This window comes from Sycon ciliatum, chromosome 9 (assembly GCF_964019385.1).
Source record: "Sycon ciliatum chromosome 9, ocSycCili1.1, whole genome shotgun sequence".
NCBI classification, from domain to species: Eukaryota; Metazoa; Porifera; class Calcarea; order Leucosolenida; family Sycettidae; genus Sycon; species Sycon ciliatum.
The window spans coordinates 7,759,485-7,778,971 of NC_088651.1; the positions used below are offsets into that span (position 1 = coordinate 7,759,485).

At 45.3% G+C, this 19,487-nt stretch overlaps 1 protein-coding gene and 1 long non-coding RNA gene across 2 annotated transcripts in view; both read right to left on the reverse strand.

Moving 5' to 3' along the window:
• Positions 1-3,493: 3,493 nt before the first annotated feature.
• LOC135825036 (uncharacterized) lies at positions 3,494-4,623 on the reverse strand. The gene is made up of 3 exons (XR_010555007.1): positions 4,577-4,623; positions 3,861-3,918; positions 3,494-3,552 (listed from the first exon to the last, which is right to left on the reverse strand). It is a non-coding gene; the product is annotated as an uncharacterized LOC135825036 (long non-coding RNA).
• A 14,853-nt stretch (positions 4,624-19,476) lies between these two features.
• Positions 19,477-19,487, reverse strand: part of LOC135824228 (uncharacterized) — a 10,403-nt gene continuing 10,392 nt past the window's right edge. Inside the window, exon 8 of the mRNA XM_065336959.1 lies at positions 19,477-19,482. Coding sequence (XP_065193031.1) covers positions 19,477-19,482 — 6 coding nt within the window. The remainder of the gene's footprint in view (positions 19,483-19,487) is intronic.

The following is a 19,487-nucleotide window of genomic DNA, read 5'->3' on the forward strand; positions in this document are numbered from 1 at the left end:
GCAGAAACAACAGTGTTTCTCCTTCCTCATGCAGAAGTTTAAGCTGAGAAGAAAATCTATACTTCAAATCTGCCATCCCAAACCCCGACCACCATCCCCTCCTGGAATGATTACTTTTATAGCCTATCCTGGCTCAGCACTTCACACCTGAAATGACTGGCCAATCGCCATCGGCCAATCGGAGTCCCTCCTGGAATGATTACTTTTATAGCCTATCCTGGCTCAGCACTTCACACCTGAAACGACTGCTCATGCAGAAACAACAGTGTTTCTCCTTCCTCATGCAGAAGTTTAAGCTGAGAAGAAAATCTATACTTCAAATCTGCCATCCCAAACCCCGACCACCATCCCCTCCTGGAATGATTACTTTTATAGCCTATCCTGGCTCAGCACTTCACACCTGAAATGACTGGCCAATCGCCATCGGCCAATCAGAGTCCCTCCTGGAATGATTACTTTTATAGCCTATCCTGGCTCAGCACTTCACACCTGAAACGACTGGCCAATCAGAGTTAAGCATGTGTTTTTTTCTTAGCCTGCTGATGGCTGAACGCTTATTGTTTCTGCATGAGGGAGCAGAAACAAGCAGGAAAACTCCACTGGAGCAGAAAATCTTAGAAGCTTCTTCTCAGGCTTGCTGATTGGTCTCTCCCCCCCCCCCCCTCTCTCTCTCTCTTCCCCCACCCACCCTTCTCTCTCTCTCCCTCTATATAATTATATCTTTCAATCAATCCATCTCCTTCTCCCTCTCTCTCCATTTACAAAAGGAGTAAATTTTGACAAAATCTATCTCCACTTATCTGTCTCGCCATGCTGGACATGGCAATCTTGGCCGAGGTATGGAAAAGTTGGAAACTCAAATTTACAAGGCTTTGTCTAGACGGAGTAGGAATTTTGCATGTTAGCAACAGTAAATAGCATACACCAAGGTCATCACAAATCTCCATACATAAAGGACACTACATTGGCACCAGCTATGCAATGCAGTACATAATCCGGTGGAGTGCGGGCCACCGGATTTTGTCCCGTGACCAAAGCAGTCGAGTGTGCACATCCTTGGCAGCCTGGCAGTATCTGATTCATAGGAGTGAAGTCCAAGTTCCATTATAATCCAAAAGGCCGCTCATCCCAATACAATCAAGTGCTTGTCATATTTCGCTATACCAGACACAATGTATCTGCACAGTAACAAGGCATATGTATATTCTAAAACGCCAAGCAGTGTGCGGGCCAACAAGCAAAAAAAACCGTTCGCGTGTGTGCGCGTGCGGAGTGTTCTTTCAAGATGGTAAGAGTCATTGTAATCTCCAGGTACCTTGTCAACTCTTCCTTATAGAAACATGTTCAGATGTAATTGAAGCTGGTCGAGGTCCTGTTCATTTGGCTCCCGGTCTGCAGGGTTGTACTTGGAAATTCTTTGAACAGCCTTTTGCTTGTATTCATCATTGCCCAACTTTCATCATCACAACTATAGTGTCTCAGCTGGCCTCCTCCTGAGAAAAACGAGAGTAACGAACAAGAAAAATACACCCGTGCCTACACACACGCATGCACAAGTGCACGCATTTACGCAGGCACACACACACATACACACACACAACACACACATACACACACACACACACCAAACATGGCAATGAACTACACATATATCCGTATTACAGTAGAGTTGCACGTCCAAGAACGTTGTTTCCAAGCGATTGGCCTGGGGCGTTCTTATTATTTTTCTTGGGCAATCTTGCTGCATTCTTATAGCACGTTCTTGGAAACAATTCGTTGTGGATCATATCTATCCCAAACGCTGCCGGAAAACCAACACTGCCGTTCTTAACTTTAGGCTGTGGCGTTCTAAGCATTTCATGCCGGACGTTCTTTGGCTCGACGTTCTTCATCGCGCGTCTCTACCGTACTAGTATTACCTAATGATCATCGTAGTCTACACATCCTACCCGCTATCACATGCTTATCAACATCATCGTAGTCTACACATCCTACCCGCTATCACATGCTTGTCAACATCATCGTAGTCTACACATCCTACCCGCTATCACATGCTTGTCAACATCATCGTAGTCTACACATCCTACCCGCTATCACATGCTTGTCAACATAATTATTATGTTGTACAATATATTTGGCTACGGCCATTGTAAGAATAAAGATCAATCAAAAGTCAGCAGGGAAGACCTGTGATACACCTTGCAAAAGGTATCATTTGAAATCTGACCCGCAATATAAAAGCTATCGCCGAGCTTGTCCCAATCACTTCACCCGACAGTACGTGTCCCATGTTGTGAATCAACCAGTGTTACAACACAGTATGCATCTGATGTGCATGTGTCATTCAACTATTTTATTCATGTGTCATTCAACTATTTTTCATGTAGTGTAATACATCATTGTACTAGCAAGACGCTTCTACATGTTGTCAGTACTGAGTGCAGGATAACTGGGTAACTTTTGTTAGAACTCCGGTCGTACTTCTCAACTTTTAACCACTGGCAACGCGTTGCGCATATACCGATACCTAGTTAGGTTGACAAAACATTCAAAGTCGGACGTGCCTGTTATACACTGAATATCAACAAAGATACAAATGCTGGGCCCGAAAGGAGGGGAGGCGGGGGTGCAGCTTAAACCCCGATGCAGCTGTCAAACCCGGAAAATGCAGCATGTACACAAGCGGAATGTTCACTGAATAGCGGCCTGGGTGAGTTTCTACGTGCATAGCACCATTCATACAAGTACAATCATACAATTTTCAGGTCGTCAAGACAGCATGCAACTTCCGTCTTTTTCGTTAGACAGGTTCCTCTGTCCAAACACACAATGAGAACAGTATGATTGAACGGCATTCACAAGATACAAATTGCCCAGGTCTGCTCAAACCTGAAATCAATCTATCTCGAAGTTTTGGGCCTTTTTGCCCGTGATTCTTCACTTTGCGACTAAACTATTCACAGCAGTCCCAAACTTTCAGCGTCACTGAATGCGGTTGCCAGCGGCCTAAAAGCAAACTTAAAATCTAATAAATGCGACCACTCACATCACAACTGGGTCATGTTATACAGAGGCACGTTGAAAGTGACACGTGTGCACACATGGTCAAAAAGCGACAATTTCTCACCTTTCTGCCCGTTCGAAGCTCAAGAACTGACCATCGCCACCCTGATCTTGTTCTATAGCTGGACATAGGGAAGTACACCAAGAAAACATTCCACATTTCAATAAACAACTCGCCCAGGTCTGCTCAAGGCTGAAATCAACCTATCTCGAAGTTTTGGGCCTTTTTGCCCGTGATTCTTCACTTTGCGACTAAACTATTCACAACAGTCCCAAATTTTCGGCGTCGCTGAATGCGGGTGCCAGCGGCCTACAAGTAAACCAAAAACGAAATCAATGCGACCACTCACATCACAGCTGGGTAATGTTATACAGAGGTACGTTGAAAGTGACACGTGGGCACAAATGGTCAAAAAGTGACAATTTCTCACCTTTCTGCCCGTTCGAAGCTCAAGAACCGACCATCGCCACCCTGATCTTGTTGCATAGCTGGACATAGGGAAGTGCACCAAGACAAATTTTCACATTTCCATAAACACTTCGCCCAGGGCTACTCAAAGCTGAAATCCATCTATCTCGAAGTTTTGGGCCCTTTTGCCTGTGATTCTTCACTTTGCGACAAACTATTCGCAGCAGTGCCAAATTTTCAGCGTCACTGAATGCGGGTGCCAGCGGCCTACAAGTAAACCAAAAATTAAATCAATGCGATCTCTCCCATCTCAGCTGGGTCATGTTATAGAGAGGTACGTTGGAAGTGACACGTGGGCACAAATGGTCAAAAAGCGGCAATTTCTTACCTTTCTGCCCGTTCGAAGCTCAAGAACTGACGATAGCCACCCTGAACCTTTTGCATAGCTGGACATAGGGAAGTGCACCAAGAAAAAATTCCACATTTCAATAAACACTTCCCCCAGGGCTGCTCAAAGCTGAAATCTATCTATCTCGAAGTTTTGGGCCTTTTGGCCCGTGATTCTTCACTTTGCGACTAAACTATTCACAGCAGTGCCAAATTTTAGGCGTCACTAACAGCGGATGGCAGCGTCCTATAAGCAAACCAAAAATCAAATCAATGCGACCACTCACATCACAGCTGGGTCATGTTATACAGAGGTACGTTGAAAGTGACACGTGGGCACAAATGGTCAAAAAGCGACAATTTCTCACCTTTCTGCCCGTTCGAAGCTCAAGAACTGACCATCGACACCCTAATCTTCTTGCATAGCTGGACATAGGGAAGTGCACCAAGAAAAAATTCCACATTTCAATACAGGGCTGCTCAAAGCTGATATCAACCTATCCTTGGGCCTTTTTGTCCGTGATTCTTCACTTTGCGACTAAACTATTCACAGCAGTGCCTAATTTTCGGCGTCACTGACAGCAGGTGGCAGCAGCTTATCAGCAAACCTAAAATAAAATCAATGCGACCACTCACATCCCAGCTGGGTCATGTTATAGAGAGGTACGTTGGAAGTGATACGTGGGCACAAATGGTCAAAAAGCGACAATTTCTCACCTTTCTGCCAGTTCGAAGCTCAAGAACTGACCATCGCCACCCTGATCGTATTGCATAGCTGGCCATAGGGAAGTGCACCAAGAAAAAATTCCACATTTCAATAAACACTTCCCCCAGGGCTGCTCAAAGCTGAAATCTATCTATCTCGAAGTTTTGGGCCTTTTGGCCCGTGATTCTTCACTTTGCGACTAAACTATTCACAGCAGTACCAAATTTTCGGCGTCACTAACAGCGGGTAGCAGCGGCCTATAAGCAAACCTAAAATCAAATCAATCCGACCACTCACATCACAGCTGGGTCATGTTATAGAGAGGTACGTTGGAAGTGACACGTGGGCACAAATGGTCAAAACGCGACAATTTCTCACCTTTCTGCCAGTTTCTGCCATCTTGTTGTATAGCTGGACATAGGGAAGTGCACCAAAAAAAATTCCAAACTTCAATAAACACTTCCCCCGGGGCTGCTCAAAGCTGAAATCAATCCATCTCAAAGTTTTGGGCTCTTTTGCCCGTGATTCTTCACTTTGCGACTAAACTATTCACAGCAGTCCCAAATTTTCGTCGTCACTGAATGTGGGTGCCAGCGGCCTACAAGTAAACCAAAAATGAAATCAATGCGATCACTCCCATCTCAGCTGGGTCATGTTATAGAGAGGTACGTTGGAAGTGACACGTGGGCACAAATGGTCAAAAAGCGACAATTTCTCACCTTTCTGCCCGTTTGAAGCTCAAGAACTGACGATTGCCACCCTGAACCTTTTGCATACCTGGACGTAGGGAAGTGCACCAAGAAAAAATTCCACATTTCAATAAACACTTCCCCCAGGGCTGCTCAAAGCTGAAATCTATCTATCTCGGAGTTTTGGGCCCTTTTGCTCGTGATTCTTCACTTTGCGACTAAACTATTCACAGCAGTGCCAAATTTTCGGCGTCACTAACAGTGGATGGCAGCGGCCGATAAGCAAACCAAAAATCAAATTAATGCGACCACTCACATCACAGCTGGGTCATGTTATAGAGAGGTACGTTGGAAGTGACACGTGTGCACAAATGGTCAAAACGCGACAATTTCTCACCTTTCTGCCAGTTCGAAGCTCAAGAACTGACCATCGCCACCCTGATATTTTTTATATAGCTGGACATAGGGAAGTGCACCAAGAACAAATTCCACACTTCAATAAAGATTTCCCCCAGGGCTACTCAAAGCTGAAATCAATCCATCTCGAAGTTTTGGGCCCTTTTGCCGGTGATTCTTCACTTTGCGACTAAACTATTCACAGCAGTCCCAAATTTTCGGCGTCGCTGAATGCGAATGCCAGCGGCCTGCAAGTAAACCAAAAATGAAATCAATGCGATCACTCACATCACAGCTGAGTCGTGTGATACAGAGGTACGTTGAAAGTGACACGTGGGCAAAAATGGTCAAAAAGCGACAATTTCTCACCTTTCTGCCCGTTCGAAGCTCAAGAACTGACCATCGACACCCTGATCTTGTTGCATAGCTGGACATAGGAAAGTGCACTGACGGCGGGTGGCAGCGGCCTATAAGCAAACCAAAAATCAAATCAAAGCTGGGTCATGTTATACAGAGGTACGTTGAAAGTGACACGTGGGCACAAATGGTCAAAAAGCGACAATTTCTCACCTTACTGCCAGTTCGAAGATCAAGAACTGACCATCGCCACCCGGATCTTGTTGTATAGCTGGACATAGGGAAATGCACCAAGAAAATTTCCCCATTTCAATAAACACTTCGCCCAGAGCTGCTTAAAGCTGATATCAACCTGCCTCGAAGTTTTGGGCCTTTTTGCCCGTGATTCTTCACTTTGCGACTAAACTATTCACAGCAGTCCCAAATTTTCGGCGTCACTGAATGCGGGTGCCAGCGGCCTACAAGCAAACCAAAAACAAATCAATGCGACCACTCACATCCCAGCTGGTTCATGTTGTACAGAGGTAGAGTTGAAAGTTACACGTTGGCACAAATGGTCAAAAAGCGACAATTTCTCACCTTTCTGCCCGTTCGAAGCTCAACAACTGGCCATCTCCACCCAGATCTTGTTGCATAGCTAGACATAGGGAAGTGAACCAAGAAAAAATTCTACATTTCAATAAACACTTCGCCCAGGGCTGCTCAAAGCTGAAATCAATCCATCTCGAAGTTTTGGGCCCTTTTGCCCGTGATTCTTCACTTTGCGACTAAACTATTCACAGCAGTGCCTAATTTTCGGCGTCACTGAATGCGGTTGCCAGCGGCCTACAAGCAAACCAAAAATGAAATCAATGCGACCACTTACATCCCACCTGGGTCATGTTATAGAGAGGTACGTTGGAAGTGACACGTGGGCACAAATGGTCAAAAAGCGACAATTTCTCACCTTTCTGCCAGTTCGAAGCTCAACAACTGACGATTGCCACCCTGATCCTTTTTGCATAGCTGGACATAGGGAAGTCCACCAAGAAAAAATTCCACATTTCAATAAACACTTCCCCCAGGGCTGCTGAAAGCTGAAATCTATCTATCTCGAAGTTTTGGGCCTTTTGGGCCTTTTGGCCCGTGATTCAAAAAGCGACTATTTCTCACCTTTCTGCCCGTTCGAAGCTCAAGAACTGACCATCGCAACCCTGATCTTGTTGTATAGCTAGACATAGGGAAGTGCACCAAGAAAATATTCCACACTTCAAAAAACACTTCCCCCAGGGCTGCATAAAGCTGAAATCAATCCATCTCGAAGTTTTGGGCCCTTTTGCCGGTGATTCTTCACTTTGCGACTAAACTATTCACAGCAGCAGAAATGTTTGGCGTCGCTGAATGCGGGTGCCAGCGGCCTACAAGTAAACCAAAAATTAAATCAATGCGATCACTCACATCACAGCTGGGTCATGTTATACAGAGGTACGTTGAAAGTGACACGTGGGCACAAATGGTCAAAAAGCGACAATTTCTCACCTTTCTGCCCGTTCGAAGCTCAAGAACTGACCATCGACACCCTGATCTTGTTACATAGCTGGACATAGGGAAGTGCACCAAGAAAAAATTCTACATTTCAATAAACACTTCGCCGAGGGCTACTCAAAGCTGAAATCAATCCATCTCGAAGTTTTGGGCCCTTTTGCCCGTGATTCTTCACTTTGCGACTAAACTATTCATAGCAGTGCCAAATTTTCGGCGTCACTGAATTCGGGTGCCAGCGGCCTACAAGCAAACTAAAAATGAAATCAATGCGACCACTTACATCCCAGCTGGGTCATGTTATAGGGAGGTACGCTGGAAGTGACACGTGGGCACAAATGGTCAAAACGCGACAATTTCTCACCTTTCTGCCAGTTCGAAGCTCAAGAACTGACCATTGCCACCCTGATCTTGTTGCATAGCTGGACATAGGGAAGTGGACCAAGAAAAAATTCCACATTTCAATAAACACTTCCCCAGGGCTGCTCAAAGCTGAAATCAATCCATCTCGAAGTTTTGGGCCTTTTTGCCCGTGATTCTTCACTTTGCAACTAAACTTTTCACAGCAGTGCCAAATTTTCGGCGTCACTAACAGCGGGTGGCAGCGGCCTATAAGCAAACCAAAAATCAAATCAATGCGACCACTCACATCACAGCTGGGTCATGTTATAGAGAGGTTCGTTGAAAGTGACACGTGTGCACAAATGGTCAAAACGCGACAATTTCTCACCTCTCTGCCAGTTCGAAGCTCAAGAACTGGCCATCGCAACCCTGATCTTTTTGTATAACTGGACATAGGGAAGTGCACGAAGAAAAAATTCCACATTTCAATAAAAACTTCCACCGGCTATTCAAAGCTGAAATCAATCCATCTCGAAGTTTTGGGCCCTTTTGCCGGTGATTCTTCACTTTGCGACTAAACTATTCACAGCAGTCCCAAATTTTCGGCGTCGCTGAATGCGGGTGCCAGCGGCCTACAAGTAACCCAAAAATTAAATCAATGCGACCACTCACATCACAGCTGGGTCATGTTATACAGAGGTACGTTGAAAGTGACACGTGGGCATAAATGGTCAAAAAGCGACAATTTCTCACCTTTCTGCGCGTTCGAAGCTCAAGAACTTACCATCGACACCCTGATCTTGTTGCAGAGCTGGACATAGGGAAGTGAACCAAGAAAAAATTCCACATTTCAATAAACACTTCCCCCAGGGCTGCTCAAAGCTGATATCAACCTAGCTCGAAGTTTTGGGCCTTTTTGCCCGTGATTCTTCACTTTGCGACTAAACTATTCACAGCAATGCCAACTTTTCGGCGTCACTGACAGCGGGTGGCAGCGGCCTATAAGCAAACCTAAAATCAAATCAATGCGACCACTCACATCCCAGCTGGGTCATGTTATAGCGAGGTACGTTGGAAGTGACACATGGGCACAAATGGTCAAAACGCGACAATTTCTCACCTTTCTGTCTTTTCGAAGCTCAAGAACTGACCATCGCCACCCTGATCTTGTTGTATAGCTAGACATAGGGAAGTGCACCAAGAAAAAATTCCACACTTCAATAAACACTTCGCCCAGGGCTGCTCAAAGCTGAAATCAATCCATCTCGAAGTTTTGGGCCCTTGTGCCCGTGATTGTTCACTTTGCGACTAAACTATTCACAGCAGTCCCAAATTTTCGGCGTCACTGAATGCGGGTGCCAGCCGCCTACAAGTAAACCAAAAATTAAATCAATGCGATCACTCACATCACACCTGGGTTATGTTATAGAGGTACGTTGGAAGTGACAAGTGGGCACAAATGGTCAAAAAGCGACAATTTCTCACCTTTCTGCCAGTTCGAAGCTCAAGAACTGACCATCGGCACCCTGATCTTGTTGCATAGCTGGACATAGGGAAATGCACCAAGAAAATTTCCCCATTTCAATAAACACTTTGCCCAGTGATCGCATTGATTTAACTTCCACCAGGGCTACTTAAAGCTGAAATCAACCCACCTCGAAGTTTTGGGCCCTTTTGCCGGTGATTCTTCACTTTGCGACTAAACTATTCACAGCAGTGCCAAATATTTGGCGTCGCTGAATGCGGGTGCCAGCGGTCTACAAGTAAACCAAAAATTAAATCAATGCGATCACTCACATCACAGCTGGGTCATGTTATACAGAGGTACGTTGAAAGTGACACGTGGGCACAAATGGTCAAAAAGCGACAATTTCTCACCTTTCTGCCTGTTCGAAGCTCAAGAACTGACCATCAACACCCTGATCTTGTTGCATAGCTGGACATAGGGAAGTGCACCAAGAAAAAATTCCACATTTCAATAAACACTTCGCCCAGGGCTGCTCAAAGCTGATATCTATCTATCTCAAAGTTTTGGGCCTTTTTGCCCGTGATTCTTCACTTTGCGACTAAACTATTCACAGCAGTGCCTAATTTTCGGCGTCACTGACAGCGGGTGGCAGCGGACTATAAGAAAACCAAAAACCAAATCAATGCGACCACTCACATCACAGCTGGGTCATGTTATAGAGAATCACGTTGAAAGTGACATGTGTGCACAAATGGTCAAAACGCGACAATTTCTCACCTTTCTGCCTGTTCGAAGCTCAACAACTGACCATCGCCACCCTGATCTTGTTGTATAGCTAGACATAGAGAAGTGCACCAAGAAAATATTCCACACTTCAATAAACACTTCCCCCAGGGCTGCACAAAGCTGAAATCAATCCATCTCGAAGTTTTGGGTCCTTTTGCCCGTGATTCTTCACTTTGCGACTAAACTATTCGCAGCAGCAGAACTTTTTGCGTCGCTGAATGCGGGTGCCAGCGGCCTACAAGTAAACCAAAAATCAAATCAATGCGACCACCCACATCACAGCTGGGTCATGTTATACAGAGGTACGTTGAAAGTGACACGTGGGCACAAATGGTCAAAAAGCGACAATTTCTCCTCCACCTTTCTGCCCGTTCCAAGCTCAAGAACTGACTATCCCCACCCTGATCTTCTTTTATAGCTGGACATATGGAAGCCCACTAAGAAAAAATCCACATTTCAATATACAACTCGTCCACGTCTGCTCAAAGCTGAAATCAACTATTCACAGCAGTCCCAAATGTTCGCGCTGTACTTGTTCGCACTGTATATGTTCGCACTGTACTTGTTTGCGCTGTACTTGTTCGTGTGTGCTGTACTTGTTCGCACTGTACTTGTTTGCGCTGTATTTGTTTGCGCTGTACTTGTTCGCACTGTATATGTTCGCACTGTACTTGTTCGCACTGTACTTGTTTGCGCTGTACTTGTTCGCTCTGTACTTGTCCGCGCTGTACTTGTTCGCGCTGTACTTGTTCGCGCTGTACTTGTTCGCGCTGTACTTGCTCGCGCTGTACTTGTTCGCGCTGTACTTGTTCGCGCTGTTCTTGTTGGCGCTGTACTTGTTTGCGCTGTACTTGTTTGCGCTGTACTTGTTCGCGCTGTACTTGTTTGCGCTGTACTTGTTTGCGCTGTACTGGTTTGCGCTGTACTTGTTCGCACTGTACTTGTTGGCGCTGTACTTTTTCGCGCTGTACTTGTTGGCGCTGTACTTGTTCGCTCTGTACTTGTTTCCACTGTTCTTGTTCGCACTGTATATGTTCGCACTGTACTTGTTCGCACTGTACTTGTTCGCACTGTACTTGTTCGCGCTGTACTTGTTCGCACTGCACTTGTTCGCACTGTACTTGTTTGCGCTGTACTTGTTTGCGCTGTACTTGTTGGCGCTGTACTTGTTCGCACTGTACTTGTTGGCGCTGTACTTTTTCGCGCTGTACTTGTTGGCGCTGTACTTGTTCGCTCTGTACTTGTTTCCACTGTTCTTGTTCGCGCTGTACTTGTTCGCACTGTACTTGTTCGCACTGTACTTGTTCGCACTGTACTTGTTCGCACTGTACTTGTTCGCGCTGTACTTGTTCGCACTGCACTTGTTCGCACTGTACTTGTTTGCGCTGTACTTGTTTGCGCTGTACTTGTTTGAGCTGTACTTGTTTGCACTGTACTTGTTTGCGCTGTACTTGTTTGCACTGTACTTGTTTGCGCTGTACTTGTTCGCGCTGTACTTGTTCGCACTGTATATGTTCGCACTGCACTTGTTCGCACCGTATATGTTGGACTCAGTAGAGCGTCCAGCCCCTATATGATGTCCAACGCCTATATAGAGTCCATTTCTCCAAAATCCACTGTACAGAGTCCAAACTTGGAATCAACTGTGAGCTCAAAGTTTAGATGGACATCACTCCCTGTATAGAGTCCAGCCAATTGGCTTCACCCCTATATAGAGTCCATTGGTCCAAAATCAACTGTACGGAGTCCAAACTTTGAAATCAACCATAAAGAGTCTTTGTGTGGACAACACTCCCTGTATAAAGTCCAGCCAATTAGGCATCCCCTATCCAGAGTTTGAAATTAGACATAGGATCTGCTGTAAGCAGTGAATATTAACCAGAAAACGGCCTCTCCCTTTAATCCTTTACATCATTCACTTCTCAAGATAAAAAATAAGTATTGAGGCGCCACTGCGCCACTTCATTACATGAAAACCCTACAAACACCATCCTCAAATCAAGTGGTCTCTTCGCAGACGCTGCAAATTACAATATCTCAATCATGTAGTGTTGCCAAAGTATTGTGCACGCACACACACACACACATGCACACACCCACACAACGCCAAGAAAATACCTAGAAAAAAAGACCAAGAATTGAAAGAGAATAATGGAGAGCCAAGGATTAATTATTTGTTTTCAAATTATTGTGCGCGCGCACACACACACACAAACCTATACAACGCCAAGAAAACACCAAGAAAAAAGTAGAGACACAATACACACGCAACTCCAACAGCCATGCAAACGTCCACCTATTTACACGTAAAGTCAAGAGGGATAACAAATTATTATACGAAACGAATGCATACGTGGGCGGTTGCACGCACGTTTACATACATGTAGTAATGTAAGAGAGTAACATAGTGCAGTAGTCAGCATAATACTAGCACATGCTGGGAGTGCAATAGCAAGCTTCACCATTGCTCATGGCCATGCAAATGTTCAGCAGCACTCAGTTCCGCAAGCTTCTGAAGATCAGCACACCTGCAACAAATTGATAGCACAAGGATACGCTTATTACCGTAATGATGCATGGGAGCACACAACTACCAAGTTCTCAATGAATGTGATGCTCAATGAAAATCCATCCACTCAAAGACCTGTGAACAGGTGACGGTGGGGACAATAATCTATTAGTAATACGAGGAATAAGGTAGTTTGTGCACACTCAAGACGCCCAGACACACCACCATACATGTAGTGTACACATTGTTTCACTTCACTGTAACTAAATTGAAATGAGATGATTTGAACAATCTGTACAGCGTTGCTGTCAGTCAGTCTTCCCCAAGATGTAAATGCAATGATTTGTTGTCACGAGGCAGTTTCACTGACACAATGTCATGTTTGTGACTTCAAAACGGTTACTTCACGGAATACGAGTACATGTATTAGCTTGAGAAGCTTTTTCTTGTCATCGGCATACAAGAAATCCTCCTACTACTACTACTAGTACACTGGCACTGCGTTTGTGGATCCCATTGCATTTGACATCATACTAGAGCCTTGTCGCGAACGTCGCGATGAAATACATGTACATGAATTCGGAATAACCAATTTATATTTGCACTACATGACGATGATTTTGTACTCTCTTGCTTGCTTACGTTGTGGCTGATTCCACGCTTGGGTTAACCGAAGTCTAGTTCCCCATCGTCCTTTCTAGTGATTGATTTCATTTTACTTCGAAGTAGCTTCGAAGCAATCCTTCGTTTCTCTATTCTTTGCATTTTGTTCACAAACAAATTCTTCGTTATGTTTTCGACCCGTGAGTATTTTCGCGCTCTTGATTTGTTTTGCTCACGCGTGACTTTCCTTTCCTTTCCTTTTGACAAGTTTTGTTATGCATGACCATGATGACGTATTGGTATGACGTTTATGTGTACGTGACCACGTGACTGCGTGTTCACTAACTCCATGACTGTACAGACAGTAGGCTAGTGCATTTTAGCGATTCGCTCTCCTTGCTGTTCACTTCTTCTCCATTTCTGTTTGTCGCTGCACTAGTTCCTTTTGTTACCATGCCACGTAAATGAAGGTCGTGGTCGCCATTTTTATGCATGTTCTTTGTGCGCAGCTGCCTGTGGATGCAGCTGCCTTTTTCCGTTGAAATTTGATCTTGTTTGAGAAAGAAACATAGAAACAAACTTTCAAAATCAAGAAACGTAAATGTCTTTCATGTCCGTTGAGTCGGGATCTTTATGGTGTCGCGAGTCACGACAAGCCTAGTAGAGGAAGAGTGTCGTGGAGTTCACATAATTATCACAGGGATAAAAATACATTTCTCATGAAACGAGAGAGCTTGGAAGCTCAGGGCCCTACGCTATGCTTTTTTGCCTTGATGACCTAGACAAAAAAAAGCATAGGGATGTTATAAATTCTTTAAAATATTCCTTTTTTTTTAAGACATAACCTGGGATTCGAACCCGCACTATCGCGCCCTGCATGCATCCCCCGATACACTTCGCATACATACTAATTCTTCCAAGTTGCTTCACATTATGATCTTGCATTTGAAAGCCCTATTTGAATATGCATTGTGGCCAGTCGTCTTTGATGGTAAGGTACGGTAGGGATAGGTACAGGACAGGTACGATCGAGGGTAATACGACACCGTCTCCCGTACCGTACCATCAAACACAGCTGGCCACATACAGCTGCCCGCAATATTCAAATAGGGCTTTCAAACGCAAGATCATAACGTGAAGCAACTTGGAAGAATGGGTATGAATGCGAAGTGTATGGGGGAATGCATGTAGGGCGATAGTGCGGGTTCGAATCCCAGGATATGCCTGAAAAAATAGGAGAATTGAAAAATTTATAACATCCCTATGATTTTTTTGCCGTCAGATACGGGATAGCGCCAGGCGTGACACAAACAAACAAACACACCAAAAAATACCAAATTAAAGCTGTATGGACCCTGGCTAGCTTCTGCATAGCTACGGGAATAAAATAATAATTGATGATAGCTGACGATCGTATACGATTGATGCAAAGTCCTTGCAGTCCTTGAGGATTATTACGAAGTGGTTGATTACTTTTAGGGCATTCATCCAAGCAACATCAAACAAACGCGATACGCTCCTTGAAAATGGAAACAAATCCAAGCATAACGACAGAACAGCAGACCAATCGAAACGAGTAAAAGCTTCCTTACCTCAGTCATCGTCCTGCCATGTAGTTGGACAGCCTTTTGACACGGTGGTACAGGCAGCTCTGGTCCAGTCAAACAGGGGTATCCTTGTGGCGTCGAACGAAAGAGAGTGTCAGTGTATCTGACGCGTCAGATTGGAACTGTGCTGAACTTTTCTCGTTCTCCTCTTTCTGCTTTCATCCCTCGCTCTGATGAAACCGTTCAAACGTCTTACTGGCAGCAATGTCCAGCCAAACAGGGGATCTTTGTGGCATCGAACGAAAGAGAGTGTCAGTGTACCTGACTCGTCAGATTTGAACTGTGCTGAACTTTTCTCGTTCTGCAATTTCTGCTTTCATCCCGCGCACTGTTGAAACGTCTTCAGAGAACCACAAGACGCTTTCCAGATATGATTTGGAACGTCTTCTTATCCTCCTTGGTTACCTCGAGACAGATTACTGTCAGCAACTGCACAGCAGAACTGACAGCCATGGCTGAAGTGAAGAAAGGAATGCGCTGCCACAAGGCAAGCAAAACTGAAAAGGTGTTTGTTCTCTTTCGGGCACAACACACAGTACAGAACGGCGTGACTGGATAAACTGGACTCCTGGACCGTGAATAGGGGACTTGTAGAAAAGTGTACTCCTTAGGGGATTGCGCGGCAGGATGAAGCTGATCAAAACTGAGTGGACTCCTGGACTCTGTATAGTGGATTTTGGACCAATGGACTCTATATAGGGTGCTGGACATTATAGTGCATGGACTCTATACTGAGTCCTACATAGATGTTCGCGCTGTACTTGTTCGCACTGTACTTGTTCGCACTGTATATGTTCGCACTGTACTTGTGGGCGCTGTACTTGTTCGCGCTGTACTTGTTCGCACTGCACTTGTTCGCGCTGTACTTGTTCGCGATGTACTTGTTCACGCTGTACTTGTTTGCGCTGTACCTGTTTGCGCTGTACTTGTTCGCACTGTACTTGTTCGCACTGTACTTGTGCGCGCTGTACTTGTTTGCGCTGTACTTGTTTGCACTGTACTTGTTCGCGCTGTACTTGTTCGCACTGTACTTGTTCACACTGTACTTGTTTGCGCTGTACTTGTTCGCACTGTATATGTTCGCACTGCACTTGTTCGCACTGTACTTGTTAGCGCTGTACTTGTTCGCGCTGTACTTGTTTGCGCTGTACTTGTTCGCGCTGTACTTGTTGGCGCTGTACTTGTTTGCGCTGTACTTGTTTGCACTGTACTTGTTCGCGCTGTACTTGTTCGCACTGTACTTGTTCACACTGTACTTGTTTGCGCTGTACTTGTTCGCGCTGTACTTGTTCGCGCTTTACTTGTTTGCGCTGTACTTGTTAGCGCTGTACTTGTTCGCACTGTTCTTGTTCGCGCTGTATATGTTCGCGCTGTACTTGTTCGCACTGTACTTGTTCGCGCTGTACTTGTTCGCGCTGTACTTGTTTGCACTGTACTTGTTCGCGCTGTACTTGTTCGCGCTGTACTTGTTTGCGCTGTACTTGTTTGCGCTGTACTTGTTCGCGCTGTACTTGTTCGCACTGTACTTGTTCACACTGTACTTGTTTGTGCTGTACTTGTTCGCACTGTATATGTTCGCACTGCACTTGTTCGCACTGTACTTGTTAGCGCTGTACTTGTTCGCGCTGTACTTGTTCGCGCTGTACTTGTTTGCGCTGTACTTGTTCGCACTGTACTTGTTGGCGCTGTACTTGTTGGCGCTGTACTTGTTTGCGCTGTACTTGTTCGCACTGTATATGTTCGCACTGCACTTGTTCACACTGTACTTGTTCGCACTGTACTTGTTTGCGCTGTACTTGTTTGCGCTGTACTTGTTTGCGCTGTACTTGTTTGCGCTGTACTTGTTCACACTGTACTTGTTCGCACTGTACTTGTTTGCGCTGTACTTGTTCGCACTGTATATGTTCGCACTGCACTTGTTCGCACTGTATATGTTCGCGCTGTACTTGTTTGCGCTGTACTTGTTTGCGCTGTACTTGTTTGCGCTGTACTTGTTCGCACTAAGTCCACACGGCCACAGACTCGTAGTACATGGCACATGCAGTATTACTCATGATCTCCAGAAAACTTGACATTAAGGGGGCAGCCTGGTCGTAAAATCCCTGAAAAATCGAATTTGTGAATTCATATCGAGGACTACATCAGTTGAAAGAGCATGAACAGCTGCAAAATCTCTGAAACTTTTGTCTCGATCTCACCAGCCGCAAGAGTTATGGCCGAAAATGTGCCCTTGTAAGGAAAGATTTGCACGCTGTCATTTGTTGGCAGCACTGTATTTGAATGTGAGCAGACCGTGCGCAACTTGTCGTATCATGGAAACACGCGAAAGTGTGCACAATTTTGCTCCAAGTCCAAAAGATCACGTTTTTAAGCCACGTATTGAGCTGCACGGCTTCACCCGCCGCCGTGCAGCAGGAATTTTGCCAACACCCTCGTGACGTTGTAGATATGTGGCTTGATTATTGTAGTTGACGTTGATTTAGTGACTTTGGCAAGTTTGAGTCGTGTCAAGAAGTCAGATAGGATTCCGTACTAGGCAGTAGTGGAACGTGAGTGGAAGTCTTTGCCGATTTTTGAGGGTATCCTGAATTCGGTTTGCAGCGCTTTGGAAATGGCTTGCTGTGGAGGTTCCAGCACTGGATGTTGTATCAAAGGTACGACCTCGTAGCAGACCCTAAACCTAAAAAAATTCCAAAAATGACTTGGGTTTGTGGGAGTCTGTGAAACAACGCCCACTCCTGCCGTTGTGACAGATTCCAGGGCCACGTTGAAGGGCCCTATCCCACCACCCATGGCTGCTTCTGGACTTTTTTAGGTTTGGATCCCGCGCACGGACAGAATGGGCAAGAAAATGTGAAAAAATTGTAAATGCATTTTTTGGCTCCTGGGTGGCTCGCACACCGTGGCACTATGCCGGAATTTTGAGTTTTTCCGGCCCGGAAAGCCTGTCAGTGAGGCGTAAGAAGAACTTTTAAATCATGTCCAGAGGGCCAGCATAGTGGCAGGAGTGTGTGGTGAACATTTCACTCAAATCCATTGAGAGACACCAAAGTTACGGTCAATTCAATGCCATATGAAATTTACGACCAGGCTGCTACCGTAACAAAACATATATGCCATGGTGCAAACCAAGCGGAATTGCACAATCTTGTATATGTACTCTTGATAGTACCTTAAATGTTGAAGTTGAATTGGCAGACTGGCCTTCACTCAGCACAGGATAAGAAGATGTCCATGAAGACATCAGACTTCGAACAACACAGTGAGTCTGCAGCAGAGATGGAACATAAGACACAAGCCAAGTCCATTGTCATCAACTACAGTGTAAACACAGATACAATATACATGCTCAAGATGTTATGCTGCTGTTCTCGGATGTTATGCTTCTGCAAGTAAACAGAGCCCCACACTTCTCTTGAAGGAGTGAGGTTTGTTGTAAAACTGACTCAAAGCTGAATGCCCAGCAATACATAGCCCGAATCACCGGTTTTGTGATCACAAGGCTGGCCCACATTGTCAAGCTTATCAGAGCCCCACACTTCCCTTGAAGGAGTGAGGTTGAATGGAAGACTGGCTGATAGCTCAATACCAAGTAATACACGGCCCGAATCACCGGGTTTGTGCTCGCAAGGCTGCCCCACATTTTCAAGCATATCAGAGCCCCACACTTCCCTTGAAGGAGTGAGGTTGAATGCAAGACTGACTCATACCTCACTGCCAAGCGATACACGGCCCGAATCACCGGGTATGTGTTATCACAAGGCTGCCGACAACGTCAAGCACATCAGAGCACCACACTTTCCTTGAAGTACTGAGTTCAAATGCAAGTCTAACTCGTCGCTCTTTGCTAGTAACAGACGCCACGAATCACGGGGTATGTAGTCCCAAGTCTTCACCCCGTTATCAAGGATATCAGAGCCCCTCCACTTTCATTGAAGTGCACTACTGAGGTGCGAGGATTGCTCGGGATAGTACTCATAATCCTTCACTTCAAAATGTCAGAGGATTTACACCTCATTCTCAACATGAGCGACAAAGGCCATTGTCGTTAAAACCTCATCATCCATCATGAAGTAACATACAACCATGGAATGGATGCTGTTAGTTCCGTCTCTCTGCTCATTCCTTGCCATGTCCAAAGAAATTTTGAATCACTGCGTTCGGTGTCACAACATTGCCCCACATTGCAAAGCATACGAGAACCTCAAGATAGACATTATAGGAATGAGGCTGAATGCGAGTGGAGACTCATTCCATTGTCAGATAACGGACACACCGAATCAGCGGGTATGTGTAATCACAAGGCTGCCCATAATTGTCAAGCTTGTCAGAGCCGCACACTTCCCTTGAAGGAGTGAGGTTGAATGCAAAACTCACAGCTCACTGCCAAGCAATACGTAGCCCGAATCACCGGGTATCTGATCACAAGGCTGCCCCACATTGTCAAGCATATCAGAGCACCACACTTCCCTTGAAGGAGTGAGGTTGAACGCAAGAGTGACTCATAGCTCAATGCCAATTAATACACGGCCCGAATCACCGGGTATGTGTAATCGCAAGGCTGAACCACATTGTGAAGCATATCAGAGCCCCACACTTTCCTTGAAGGAGTGAGGTTGAATGCAAGAGTGAATCATAGCTCAA